This window comes from Neophocaena asiaeorientalis, unplaced genomic scaffold (genome assembly GCF_003031525.2).
Source record: "Neophocaena asiaeorientalis asiaeorientalis breed wild unplaced genomic scaffold, Neophocaena_asiaeorientalis_V1.1 scaffold7, whole genome shotgun sequence".
Classification (NCBI taxonomy): Eukaryota; Metazoa; Chordata; class Mammalia; order Artiodactyla; family Phocoenidae; genus Neophocaena; species Neophocaena asiaeorientalis.
This window is the reverse complement of record NW_020185337.1, coordinates 3,712,286-3,727,032: the sequence shown is the minus strand read 5'-3', so window position 1 is coordinate 3,727,032 and position 14,747 is coordinate 3,712,286. Positions and strand designations below refer to the sequence as shown.

The following is a 14,747-nucleotide window of genomic DNA, read 5'->3' as shown; positions in this document are numbered from 1 at the left end:
TACCCATACACAGGTATATGTTTAACTTTTTAAGAAGTTACCAAAATGTTTTCCAAAAGTGGTTATACACTAATTACCTCCTCATCAGTAGTTTGACAAGAGGTCCATTTCCTCCATATCTTTGCTAACACGTGCAATTGTCTTTTTTTTTTTTAACATCTTTATTGGAGTATAATTGTTTTACAATGTTGTGTTAGTTGCTGCTGTATAACAAAGTGAATCAGCTATACATAATATCCCCATTTCTCCTCTCTCTTGCATCTCCCTTCCACCCTGCCTATCCCACCCCTCTAGGGGGACACAAAGCACCAAGCTGATCTCTCTGTGCTCTGCAGCTGCTTCCCACTAGCTATCTATTTTACATTTGGTAGTGTATATATGTCCATGCCACTCTCTCACTTTGTCCCAGCTTCCCCTTGCCCCTCCTCGTTGTCATTTTAACCACACTCATTCTAGTGGCTGTGAAATGGTATCTCATTATGATTTTAATTTGCATTTCACTAACATCCAGTGAAGTTGAGCATCTTTTCATATGCTTATTTGTCAATCATATGTCTTCTTTGATGAAATGATTGTTTAAATCTTTTGCTCACTTTAATGGGATTGTTTGTCTTCTTCCTGTTAAGTGATAAGAAGAGTTCTTTATATATTCTAGATACAAATCTTTTGTTGGCTATATAATTTGCTCTTTCAAAAGAGAAACGAAACTGCTTCAGATAATTATGCATTGTTAGTGTAATACATGGTCTATCAGAACTTCAGATAATCCTTAAAATAAGGGGACACATTACCTCCACAATCCCGGGCTACCAAGTTTTCCCATGCCTAATGAGGTGCTCAGCTGGTTTATGAAAAACAGGGAAAGGGAGTAGAACTAGAAAACATAGTGATTTTCCCAACATTCTTCTTAATTCTTCCTAATTTTAGGAGTTTTTTTCACAAACTATTAATAGTAGGAAATAACAGACTGGATCAGGTAAATGATAATTAGTCCTCCTCCTTTTATCTTTTAAGCAAATTTTTAAAAAGCAGTTAGCAAGTAGTAACATTATTACTAATAAGACTTCCTGTACTTTTTATTAGATTTCTCTGCCTCTTAGACTCTGCCTGTTGTTTACATGAATGTTTTCCTTATCAGACTAACGCAGAACATCAATACAGTGCCAAGTATATATTGCTTTTCTTATTTTCTTGATTCTCTCCTTTTCTTTTAATTCCTATCCATCTGTTTCTTCTACCCTTCCCAGCATCTGACATCTATGCTTGGGAGTAAGTCACTGATCTCAAATGAGTCTTGGTTACAGACTTTTTGGTGATCATACAGTCACTTACCATGCTTCTTACTTTAAAGACAACAGAATGAAAATGACAAACTCTTTGTGGAACTCATAGAAAAAAGAGCTGAGATTCTGCTGAGTGAAAAAAATGAAACCTTCATTTTTTATAGCATACATGTAAATTAGTACTCTGCCAGAATAAATCAAACACATAAGTATTTCCTAAACTTTGGTAATTTAAGACTTCAGTCTACCCAGTAATGCAAGAACCTCTGAGGAATCTTTCCCAAACAAGAGCCAATATATGGTGGGAGTTCCCTGGCAGTCCAGTGGTTAGGACTCCATGCTCTCACTGCCAAGGGCTGGGGTTCGATCCCTAGTCGGAGAAGTAAGATTCCCACAAGCCATGCAGCACAACCACAAAAAGAAAAAAAAAAGAGCCAATATGGAGAAGTTCTGTCTCCCCCAAAGTAAGGATATGGGGTAGCCGGTGGTGCCGGGGGAGATATACAGAGTCAAATCGACTCATGTTAAACCATGGAAAGAAACCTCATTTAAGGGACTTTAAAATATTTTTATATGTAAAGAACAATTTCATATACTTTTAAAATTTTCGTGAGCTACATTATCCCTTAGGGAATGCTTCAGTGTCAGACACAAATTTGAAACTAACTATTCTATAAACAGCATTAGAATTAGAATAAACAGCAGATTATATTGGCAATTGCTGACATAATATCAGGATATAGACAACCCTAGGGTTAAAAATATTTCATGGGAGTACAATACTTATGACACAATTAATTACATTCCCCAAATCAGAATGGTTCTCATCACACACTGAATGCTAAGCTTATTTTGACACAGTTTTTAAAAAGACCTAGTATGAATAGAAGAAGCTTCCTCTGGATAGAAAAAAATAATAATTCTGGCCTATTAAAGATAATATCTATTGGTAAAACATAGTTTTGTTCCCAAACACGCAGTAAATCATTACTGTAATGCATGATCACTATATGAAATAATTACCTAGTTAGTAAAAAATTGTGTATACCTTAAAAATTTTCAGTTCAACTGGTTTTCTTTTGATATAAGGAAAAATTTAATGATTGGCTCAAATTCATTTTAATAATTATAAAATATGTGAGCTTTATTATATGTTAAAGAAAATAAACATAGTATGACCCAAAAGTTATTTATTAAAGTTACAATAAAATACTTCTCAATGCATAAAAAATTGCAAAATAATTGATCCATTTTTCAATAAAGATACCAGATTTAATCTTTACTGACAAGATAAAGATATGTTTAATGACTTTTGTTCTATTTCAAGGTCACCTTATGGAGCGATACATCATGAAATCAATAGTTGTACATCTAGGAAATTTACCAATGGAGCTCTCTTCCACGGGTGTGTATATTTTAATTTGTCTCATGTGGGTATCTCTTCCATTCTGATGATTGGCTAGAACAGCAATCTGTATCATGAATGTGCGAGTTGGCTTCTTATGATTATCAGTTAAAGGAACGTGAATCCAGCCACTTGGTTCCACCAATTCAAGTTGCTGCCAAGAAAATAAAAGTCAGATTATGTTTTCACCCAATGAATATAATTTATTATAATGAATGTATTCTAAAGTTGACTTATAATTAACATTTTTCTCACGGACAGCATGACAATATAATAAACATTATCAGTTATTGGGCACTTTTACCATGGTCCATTTTTACAGTTGCTAAGCACTTTACATGTACCATTCTTGTAGACAAAATAAAAATAGAATTATTTGCAATCTTAGTATTTGTAGAAACGTGTATATGATTTAGACATGTATAAATGTATAGGGCCAATGAAAAACCATGCTGATACAAGTAAGAAAAGACTCTAAATGAACATAATGCTTCTGGTGTATTTTATTTCAAGAACCATGCCTAATATATCCAAACTCACATAACAATAAATCAGATTCTATATAAACTACAAGAATATTAACAAAAGAAAATCAGTCATTGCACAAGTATCAGACAAAGCTTTTTTTCTTGGAAAATAGTAAGTGATTCATCTATCTGAATGACAATCTAAACCTAAAATCTAGGTTTTAATGTTTTTCAAAAAGAAATGCCAGATAAACTTTAAAAAAATTTTCATTTTATTGGGACTTCCCTGGTGGCGCAGCGGTTAAGAATCTGCCTGCCAATGCAGGGGACATGGGTTCGAGCCCTGGTCCGGGAAGATCACATATGCCGCGGAGCAACTAAGCCTGTGCGCCACAACTACTGAGCCCACGCGCCTAGAGCCCGCACTCCGCAACAAGAGAAGCCACCGCAATGAGAAACCTGCACACCGCAACAAAGAGTAAGCCCCTCTTTGCTGCAGCTAGAGAAAGCCCATGTGCAGCAACGTAGACCCAACGAAGCCAAAAATTAATTAATTAATTAAAAAAATTTTTTTTTCATTTTATTTTAACCAAGAGTCCAAACTATCCTTCCTTAACAAGGGAAGAAAAATTGTAAGTAAAAAAATAAACCTAAATTTCTAAAATTTTTCCTAAAGTTATGAAACAGTTTTTAAAAGATAAGTATTGATTTTTAAATTGTCCTAAATATTGGACACAGCTGAAAAATATGCATTACAGAAAATACAGGTTTATCTTATCAACCCAGCCCAATGGCAATGAATATCAAAGAAACTAAATCCGGATTCCATGAGTTACTCTAGAAAAACAAGAGACAGAGAAATGGAATACTAAAAAAGGTAGTTATTTTTAAGAAGGAATAATTTCCTCCTTTTAATTACAAAATATAAGAATAAATGAATCTCTACCCTTTATGGTATTGTCAGTCAGTGGCTTTTTATAAACTTCTATTAGCACTAACTTAAAATAATTGAGTCAGAGACTAGATATATCCGGTTTCTATCACTAACCTTTTAATCATTCAGGCAATAAATAGTTACTGAGTACTTAAAATGTTCAAGGTATTATTGTAAATATAGTTAGTCATACAAAACATAAATTAGGCCTGATTCACACCTAAAGAGTGCTGAGAGGCAGACAAACAGCCTCTGGTTTCATTCAGCTTCTTCATGTGTAAAGTAAAGGGATTGGACAAGTTTTCATCCAATGTCCTTTTCAGCTCTGACATTCAATGATTCTAAATAAAATAAGAAAGATGTGGTAGGCAGAATAATAGGCCCCCAGAGATGTCCATGTTCCTCCCCAAATCCCCTGAATACATTAACTTACAATGGCAGAGGGACTTTGCAGATGTGATTAAGTTAAAGATTTGGGGATGGGAAGCTTATCCTGGATTACCTGGGTGGGCCCAATGTAATCACAGGGTCATTTATAAGAGAGACAGTAAAGGAGATGTGATGATGGAAGCAAAGGCTGAGTGATGCAACCACAAGCCAAGGGATGTGGGCATCCTCTAAAAGCTGGAAAAAGCAAGAAGCGTTCTCCCTTAGGAGCTCCTAAAAAGAATGCACCCTGGGGGCTTCCCTGGTGGTGCAGTGGTTGAGAGTCTGCCTGCCGATGCAGGGGACACGGGTTCGTGCCCCGGTCAGGGAAGATCCCACATGCCGCGGAGCGGCTGGGCCCGTGAGCCATGGCCGCTGAGCCTGCGCGTCCGGAGCCTGTTGCTCTGCAATGGGAGAGGCCACAACAGTGAGGGGCCCACATACCGAAAAAAAAAAGAATGCACCTTGCTGACACCTTGATTTTCGTCCATTGGACCCATTTTGGACTTCTGACCTTCAGAATTGTAAGATAATAATTGTGTGTTGTTTTCAGCCACTAAGTGTACGGTAATGTTTTGTAGCAACAATGGGAAACTATTATAATAGATACACACAGGAGTTCAGAGAAGCGGGAAAGCAGCTCTGGTTGGGATAATCTATTCTCTAGGTAAATGTACAATAATGAATCTCAGTAATGACCAAAAAGTAAAATTCTACTCAACTCCTTACTAATAGAATGTTTTGACAAATTCAACCACTATTTCTGATAGACTCAATGTTATTTTCAGAGTATTTTTTAAGTGCTTCACTGTACTGGAAGTTATACTAAGATTTTACAGCATATGATTTGGGGCATGATATGTACGGAATTGTAAATGTTGTAAATTATTCAATAAATACTATGAGTAAGCTAGTTCTTCAGAACATAAAAAGTTTACTGATCTCAGTCACTAAATGTATATTACAAAGTATGTGTAGCTGTTAACATCTCTCAAATGGCTTCACAATCAACTACATTGCCCAAAAGTCATAAACACCAACTTATGTGTCTACTTCAGTTCTATTGTGCCCTGTTTAAAATTCTCAGTCAACTCTAAAAAGTTATTATTCTGATACTGCCATATTTTAACTTATTTCATGGATTAAAAAAAATTCAAGTACACATAGTAGATATAATGTCAATGTTTTTTATAACAGTTCGATTAAAAGGTTAATATATTTTAAGCAAAATTTATTTACATGATTTTTTATATTTTTAAACAGAAAATTAATGAAAGGTAAAATTTTGCCAATTTGACTTTCTTTTTTTCCCCTATATCTGATCTGGACGTCAATAAATAAAATTTTCCATCACCATTAAAATGTAAATTTTTCTATATTCCTCCCTGTTCTTTCTTTTTACCATCTCCCTTTTTGGCTCTTTCCTCCATATATCCCCTCGCTTAACATTTTTTATTGGCATGTCTACTAAATACCAAAAATTCTGCTAACTATAGATGTAGGATAGGGGTTGGCAAACTTTTTCTATAAAGCACCAGACAGCAAACATTATAGGTGGTGTGGACCATGTGGTCTCAATCATGACTACTCATCTCTGCCTTTGCAAAGTGACAGTTATAGACAATATGAAAGTGAATGGGTGTGATTATGTTTGAGTAACACTTTACTTACAAAAGTAGGACACAGGCTCGATTTGGCCCACGGGCTGCAGTTGCTGATCCCTGACATAGAGAATAGTTACTGATAGAGTCTACCTTCAGAAAGGTGACATAATTTCGTAAGACAGATAAGCTGTCTCAGTCAGGGTGACACACAGGGTATTTTAAGAGAGAATTCCCTAAGGAGGAATCAAGTTGCTAACTAGAGAAATGGAGAGGCCAAGGAGAATACTAAGGTATCATGGAGGGAACAAGTACCAGAAGTGCAGTTCTAAGGTTGGGGAACAAAGCAAAGAGACAAATTAAGACTGAGAAGTTCATAGAGGGATTGGAACTTAGATCTCTACGAGGAAGCTGCTGGGCTGGTGCTGGGTTTCTGGAGGAAGGGCCCTGTGGGGCTGGCATACAGACCTCAAGGAGGGGATGCCAACTGGCTAGCAGTGCTGGTTTTTCAGATGTGTGGCTTCAGGGGGTGGTACAGTTGGCCCTCCATATCCGTGGATGCAGAACCCCTGGATACACAGGGCCCACTGAGCTGTGCCATTTTATAGATGGGACTTGAGCATCCTTGCATTTTGGTATTCATGAGGGGTCCTGGAACCAATCCCCCGCAGGTATGGAGGGACGACTGTACCGTGAGAGTCAGAGAAACTGCAAACTGGACTCAAGCCTTGCTAGAAGAAGGACCTGCTGCTGTGAAGAAACATTGCTGGGATGATGGGAAGCAAACAGCGTTCAAACAGAAAGAAGCAAGTCCCCTTTTCCTCTTCCTGCCTTGCAATTTCCTTCTAAGGCCCCCTTTTGCCAGAGCCTAACAGATATGCAAGGACTCCAGGCACACATTCATTTATCAAATCTTTATTGAACACCTATTTTGCGCCAAACTATGTTCTAGGGACTGAAAATATAGTGGTAAACAAGACAGAGGATCACACCTGAAAAAACTACTCAGAGTAGTACAAACAGATACAACTTAAACATGACAATAAGACTTCAAGAAAGAGGATATAATAAAAATCCTAGCAGTGAGGAAGAAACCAAAAACCAACCAACCAAACAAAAAACCACACACACAGTTAACCAAAAGCAATAAATTAATTTTTATAAAATAAAATGTAAATGCCAACAATAATTCCTCGAGGAGAATGCTAATGATAATAACAGTAAACTCTTATATAGCACATATTATGTGCCAGGTACTACTCTAAGAGCACTAAGTAAATTAATCTATTTAATCCTAGCAATGAGGCAGGTAATATTATTATCCTGATGTGGCAAACGTAACAACTGAGACACAGAGAGTTTAAATAACCTCACCAAGGTCACACAGCTGGCAAATGGCAGAGGTGTGATTAAAACAAGCAGTGAGATTCCAGAGTCTATGCTTTTAAACACTAATGTAATGTTTACATAATGTAAAGATAATTTAGTAATAATAATTTTGTCCAAAATCCTATATTATACCAAAAAAATAAAATAAAAGAAATATGGGCAAGAGAAAATTGGCCACTAATCTCTTCACCACAACACAGTTCCCTTTATGTCATATACGTAACTACACATATAACATAAAAAGAACTACAAAAGGGAACAATAAGAGAATTAAAAGTAGGGTGCTGATTTCAAAATCTAGAGATTTCCTCTACAGAGAGGGAAAAAAGGAAATAATATTATATAAGGACATGGCAGGATGATATATAGACAGCATAAAATAAGATGATGAAAGATGCATGTACCAAACACCACCTTAAAAAAGCTCAGATTCTCTTGAAGATATTATGCTAGTGAAATAAGCCAGTGGCAAAAGAACAAATACTGTGTGATTCCACTCAGATGAGGTACCTAGAGGAAACAAATTCATAGGGACAGAAAGTAGAACGGCAGCTGCCAGAGGCTGGGGGAGGAGGAAATGGGGAGTTAGTGTTTAACGGATATGGAGTTTCAGTTTGAGAAGATAAAAAAGTTCTGGAGGTGGATGGTGGTGACACCTGCACAACATTGTGAATATGCTAAATATCACAGAATTATACACTTTAAAATGATTAAAAACAGTAAATTTTATGTATATTTACCACGATTAAAAATGCACACACATAAAAACTCAGGTTCTTTCCTAGAGTCAAAAAAACCCCCAAATCATGTGGAGACACTGGAACCTTAAAGCACTGCTGTGAGAAATGTATAGTGGTTCAGCCACTTTAGAAAACTGTCTTGCAGTTCCTCAAATGATTAAACGCAGTTACCATATGATCCAGCAATTCCACCCTTAGGTTTATATCCAAGAAATGAAAACATATGTCCACACAAAAATGTGTACACAGATGTTTGTAACAGCATTATTCATAATAGCCCAAAGATGGAAACAACCCAAATGCCTAGCAACTGATAAATGGATAAACAAATTGGGGTATATGCATACAATACAAATACTATTGTATTTGGCAATAAAAAGAAATGAAGCACTGATGTATGTAGAACATTGATAAACCCTGAAAATAAGTGAAATAAGCCAGTCATAAAGGACCACATTGTGTATGATTCTATTATATGAATGTCCAAAGTAGGTAAATCCATAGAGACAGAAAGTGGATTGGTAGTTGCTTAGGGCTCAGTCCTGGGGGGCAGGATGGGAAGTGACTACTAATCAGTACAGGGTTTCTTTTGGGTGGTGATAAAAATGTATACATCTTAAATCAGTGAATTGTATGGTATGTGAATTATATCTCATTAAAGCTGTTACTTAAAAAAACCCTCAAAATCTAAGTAACTACATATTATCTTAAAAAGACAAACCTGTGTGTTAACGCAGTGATTAAGAAACATTCTAAATACAAGCAGATGGTAAAAATACATTTGACAGATGAAACCAAAAAGAAAGCAGAGATAGAAATATTAATTAAGTTTTTCTGGAAAAAAAGGGTGGGGTAGGAAGAGTTAAAATGTGAAAAAGAAAAATGGGGATGAGGAATAGGGCTGATATTTCCAGATACTAACATCTAGTATAAAGCTGTATTAAATAAATGGTGTGGTACTGCATTTCACATTGCAGGTGTATCAGAATGCATTTGGCTGCAAGTAACATAAAATCTAACTCAATGAGGCTTAAATGATGAGGACATTTATCACCTCACACAGTTCAAATACCTGAGTTAACACAGTCACAGGAGAGGTTAATTCAGAAGCTCAAAAATGCTATCTAGGACCAAGGTGCTATCTTCCTTTTGTTCTTCCAGTGTGGGTGAGCTAGCATTGTCCCAAACTTAATTTCTCCTAGACTTCTTCTCCAGAGGAAGAAATCAAGTACTGTTCCTCTCTTGGTTCCCTTCTTTAAGAACAAGCACATCTTCCCTGAAGCTCTTATTGAATATCCATCCCTAAGTCAATCAGGAGAGGAGTGGAATCACTATGATTGGTTTGGCTCAATTAGGATTCACTTCCAAGGGCTGGGGAAGGTGGCAGCACATGGCTACTTTCTGCAGGGTAGGGAGCCGAATAAAATTGGAGTTCTAACAGGAGAAGGTTAGGGAGAATGGATATTGAGTAGAAAACTAACATGTACAGTGAAGAAGGGATGGATTGATCAAAATACAGCACTGTAGGGCTTCCCTGATGGCGCAGTGGTTGAGAGTCTGCCTGCCGATGCGGGGGACACGGGTTCGTGCCCCGATCCAGGAGGATCTCACATGCCGCGGAGCGGCTAGGCCCGTGAGCCATGGCCGCTGAGCCTGCGCGTCCGGAGCCTATGCTCTGCGACGGGAGAGGCCACAACAGTGAGAGGCCTGTGTGCCGCAAAAAAAAAAAAAAAATACAGCACTGTAACACTGGTTGATTAAATGAAAAGTTTAGATATTAACTTTATACCAAACACAAAAGTAAATTCTTAAATATTTAATTTTAATACTATATAAATTAATAATCACAACAAACCTATAGGAGTATTAGAAAAAATATACAGGAACATGTTTATAATCTTTTGGTAGGGTTCACCTTTCAAAGCAATTCAAAAACCCAAATATGATGGAAAAAAAAAAACAGACGACTACATGAACATCAAAAATATCTACAAGACTAAAAGAAAATAAAAATATAAATAGCAAAGTGAGAAAAAACACTTGTAAATTTCACAATGAAGAACTAATATCAGTAATAATATAAGAAAAAAAGAAATGCAATGGACCAACAGACACAAGGAAATTGTTCAATCTCACTACTAATTAAATAGATACTATATCTATCTGTCTATATCTATATCTCTCTATATTATAAAATGTCTATCAGATTAGCAAAGATTAAAGTAATTACAAACACTAAGTATTGGTGAGGGTGAGGGGAATGTATACTCTCATAGACTGATTTGGAAATTAAATAGGTATAATAATCTTTTTGAAAAGTAGTTTGGCAACTCCACTTCTGAAACTACAGGGAAATACTTAAGACAGGGCACAGAGATGCTAGGTATAATAATATTCCTTGGAAACAAGTTAAATAGCCACCAGTAGAAGGGTGGTTGTGGTGACCAGCCCCTAGGATGATCACTGGTAATTCACGGCCTTGCGTAGTCCCCTCCTACAGTGAATCAGGGCTGACTTTGTACAACAAATAGAATATGTCAGAAGTGACTCTGCAGATAGGTCACAACAGGCACTGCAGCTTCTGCCTGCATCTGTTGGATCATTCTTTCTGTGGGAAGCCAGCTCCCATGACAAGAAGAAGCCCCATAGAGAGGCCCATGTAGAAAGAAACCAAGGCCTCAGCCAGCGATTAGCACCAACCTGCCAGCCATATGAGTGAACCACTTTAGAAGTAGATCCTCCAGTCCCAGTCAGCCTAGCTGACATACGACTGCAACTGCATGAAAGACTCCAAGAGAGAAATGCCCAGCCAAGCTCTTTCCAAATTCCTGAACAGAAACCATGTGATTATAAGTGATTACTACTGTTTACCACCACTAAGTTTTAGTGTGACTTGTTATGCAGCAATAGTAAAACAGTGACTAATTATGGTACATCCATACCCTGGAATACCTGATAGCAATTCAAAATGATGTATCTCTTCATATGTTTGCAGTTATTTGCAGCTACCTCTGGTTAGTTTTAAAGAGCAAAGTACTAAATAACATGTATTGCATGATCTTATATATATGATTTTTTGTATGGATACAAAAGTCTGAAAGGATATTCACCAAAATATAAATAGGAAATATCTATAATGGTGAGAATATGGATCATTCTCATTTTATTAAGTTTATGTCTTATCTATGCCTTTCTCAGTAAACATATTTACCTTATTAAAAAATCTGTTTGTAATTTGGTGTGGTTGGGAGAGGAACTCAAAAGAGGAATAGTTTCAGAAAGTTTCAGCACATGATTTTAACATGTCATTGACTGTATTCCATTGCTCCAGTAACAGAATCCTCCTTCTTGGTGATTTCAATATCCACAGAGATGATCCATTTAATGATTCAGATTCTCCTCTTTAGCTTCTTCATTTCCAATAATTTTTATCTTCACTCCACTTCAGTTATCCCTCCCCCACCATCATGCTCTATATTGGATTATGGGCAGCAGCTGTAAGATTGCTGACATCTTGACTTCAAGCGTCCCCATCTCTATAGCCCAAGTCACCAGCTTTCTCAAGTGACGCCACTGCCATAACATCAACCCTAGCCAAACAGCTAGACTACTGATTCCATCTACTTTTTTACTGTTCGTTAACCCATTCAATGTCTTCAGTTCCCATTTTTCCTCAATGATACCCCACAATTCGTTATGATAATCAATCCCTTTATATACTGAAATCCAATTTCCTCTCTTACTGTTTCATACTTTTCTGAGGGAGAACACAACAATCCTGGTTAAACCTAACTCTCTTCCTGTTCAATGCCTATTGGAGAAAAATAATCAACATGCTGACTGGTTCTCACTTTAAATTTAAGACAAGTATATATGCAAGTATATATGTAGAACCATGCAAAACTCTTACTATATTCCTTTAGAAAATATGCTTTCACTGTCTCTGGAATAGCTGTTTCTGAGCTTCCCCTCAAATCCTAACACCTGCTCTAATCTTCTCTCTCTGAGCTGATATCTGATTTCATTAAGAAAATAGAAGCAATTAGAGAAAAAAATTACCATCTTCCCACCAGCTGTTATACTGTAGTTGAACTGTCCCTGCATCTTTGTGAGAATGGTTCTTCCATTTGCTCAATAGGTCCCACCCTTTCTTTCCCAGCCAAAGACTCTGCTCCCACCGTAGTCACTACCTCTCCAAATCATTTTCTCCTGTCTCCTGGATCACTGTCATCAGCATTACAAACGTGCCATATCTGTCATCTTAAACATTAAAAATAAAACCCTTTCTTGATCCTATGTCCTCTTCCACATACTGCCCCAATTCTATTTCTTTTCACAGCAAAACTCCTTTAAAAGTTAAAAATTTTTTTCACCTCCTAGTTATCTTTATCCCACTTCAATCTAAATTTTGTCCACACACTGAATCCAATCTTGTCAAAGTCACCAGTGACCCCCCGCCACCTTGCCAAATCAGTTCTCTCTCAGAAGAATTCTTTGATAGCCTAGACTCTTGACTCACAGAAACTGTGAGATAATAAATACGTGTTGTGTTAAGCCACTAGGTTTGTGGTAATTTTCTTACACAGAAATAGAAAACATTAGTTTTTTTATTTGCAAGGGTAGCAAATAAATAATAAATATTGAAAATTTTATATAAGACTGGTGAAAATTCTGCATAAAAAACACAGCTTTACAGGTGTTTATAACTAAACCAAACAGCTATAATAAGCTGAGCCAATTCTTAGTGTTAGTTTGAAATAAATATTTCTTCAACATTTCATTTCACTTCATTTCATTACTTGGCCATGATCTTGTTTGGTAATTTAATTAGTTACTTATAAAACGTGTGTTTTAGGGGCAGCCTACATAGTAGGTATTCCACCTAGTGGCAGGACAAGCCATGTGATGGCCCACAACATCAGCACTGCTGCCAGCCCAAAGCCCACCAAGTCACTTCTGAATAGGAGCTACTACCTTTCCTCAACATTCCTTCCTTGCTATCTGCTGCTATCAGTGAAAACTGTATATAAATACAATCCATTAGAGTTTCTCTATGAAGCGATCTCTCCGCCTGGCTCCAGGATCTTCTGCTTCCTATCAGCAAACTCTAAGTCACAACTCTACTCTGGCTTTGATTTGTTTAAGGGTATCCTCTAAGGATATATATCCTCTAAGGATATATATAAGTATTAACTCCACCATAAACAAAGCTTACCTTAAAAAAAAAAAAAAAGAAGTCATCTGTTAATAAAAATAACATCAAGGGCTTCCCTGGTGGCGCAGTGGTTGAGAGTCTGCCTGCCGATGTAGGGTACACAGGTTCGTGCCCCGGTCCGGGAGGATCCCACGTGCCGCAGAGCGGCTGGGCCCTTGAGTCATGGCCGCTGAGCCTGCGCGTCCGGAGCCTGTGCTCCGCAGCGGGAGAGGCCACAACAGTGAGGGGCCCACGTATCGCAAAAAAAAAATAAAATAAAATAACATCAAATATTAAATACAAAGCTGTTCACATGTCCCTTCCTATTGCTAATCACATATCCCTGGAAAATAAATAGAATAAAGAACAATGACTTGAAAGTTGCTTCAAGAAAGTTGCCCTCTGCTCTCCACTCTCACTACCTTCTGCTCCTTCATTAACCATAGCTGTGACTTGATGAAATTCTATAGAACCTCAATGTGAGAACTGTTACCACAAGAAGCAGCAGATCCTGGCATTTTAACCATTCTTTCACTTAGGAAGGAACAGAACCAGTTAACAGCAATCATGACCTACTTGTAGCAAAAGAAAGTCTAAAATGATCCAAAAGAAACTTCAGAAGTTCCAAATGTGTTAAAAGTAAGGATACCACAAAGGCACCTTAACAAGAAAGACAGAATCCAACTCAAAGAGCTCACTATGGAAAGCAAGCTCTTTTACCCTAGTGAAGAAGGGACCACCTCAGAAGGTCAAAATCAGTCACTCTATTACAGAGGGTCAAGATATTAATTCTGGACTTGTAAGTCTGAAAAAGTTTCTATGCAGAGAAATTTCCTCCAGAAAGAGTTCCTGGAGAGTTAAGTTTACATAGTTTAACTGGTCTTAAAGTTACTTGTTTAAAAAAAAAAAGAGGCATAACAAAAAGACAAGACCTAGAGAGTATTCTAATCTACATGAACAATTCTGAATTACATTTGAAGTCAATGTCAATTAAAAACAATAATTTCATCAAAAGCCAAAATGGTAAAGAAATGTTAAGAAGAAATTGCAGAACATCTTTGGAGGACAACAACAAGTTAACCAGACTTAACTATCATTAAAAAGAAAAAGAGGGCTTCCCTGGTGGCACAGTGGTTAAGAGTCCGCCTGCCGGTGCAGGGGACGCGGGTTCGTGCCCCAGTCCGGGAGGATCCCACATGCTGCGGAGCGGCTGGGCCGGTGAGCCATGGCCGCTGAGCCTGCGCGTCCGGAGTCTGTGCTCCGCAACGGGAGAGGCCACAACAGTGAAAGGCTCGCGTACCGCAAAAA

At 37.4% G+C, this 14,747-nt stretch overlaps 1 protein-coding gene across 3 annotated transcripts in view; it reads right to left on the bottom strand.

Annotated features, from left to right (window-relative positions):
• Window positions 1-401: 401 nt before the first annotated feature.
• Window positions 402-14,747, bottom strand: part of ANAPC10 (anaphase promoting complex subunit 10) — a 76,325-nt gene continuing 61,979 nt past the window's right edge. For 2 of the 3 annotated variants that reach the window (XM_024736096.1, XM_024736098.1), the window contains exon 5: window positions 2,312-2,842. In XM_024736096.1, coding sequence (XP_024591864.1) covers window positions 2,612-2,842 — 231 coding nt within the window. In that variant the 3' untranslated portion in view covers window positions 2,312-2,611. Of the gene's footprint in view, window positions 619-2,311; window positions 2,843-14,747 lie in introns of those variants that run through there. The other variant, XM_024736097.1, reaches the window with a different exon arrangement.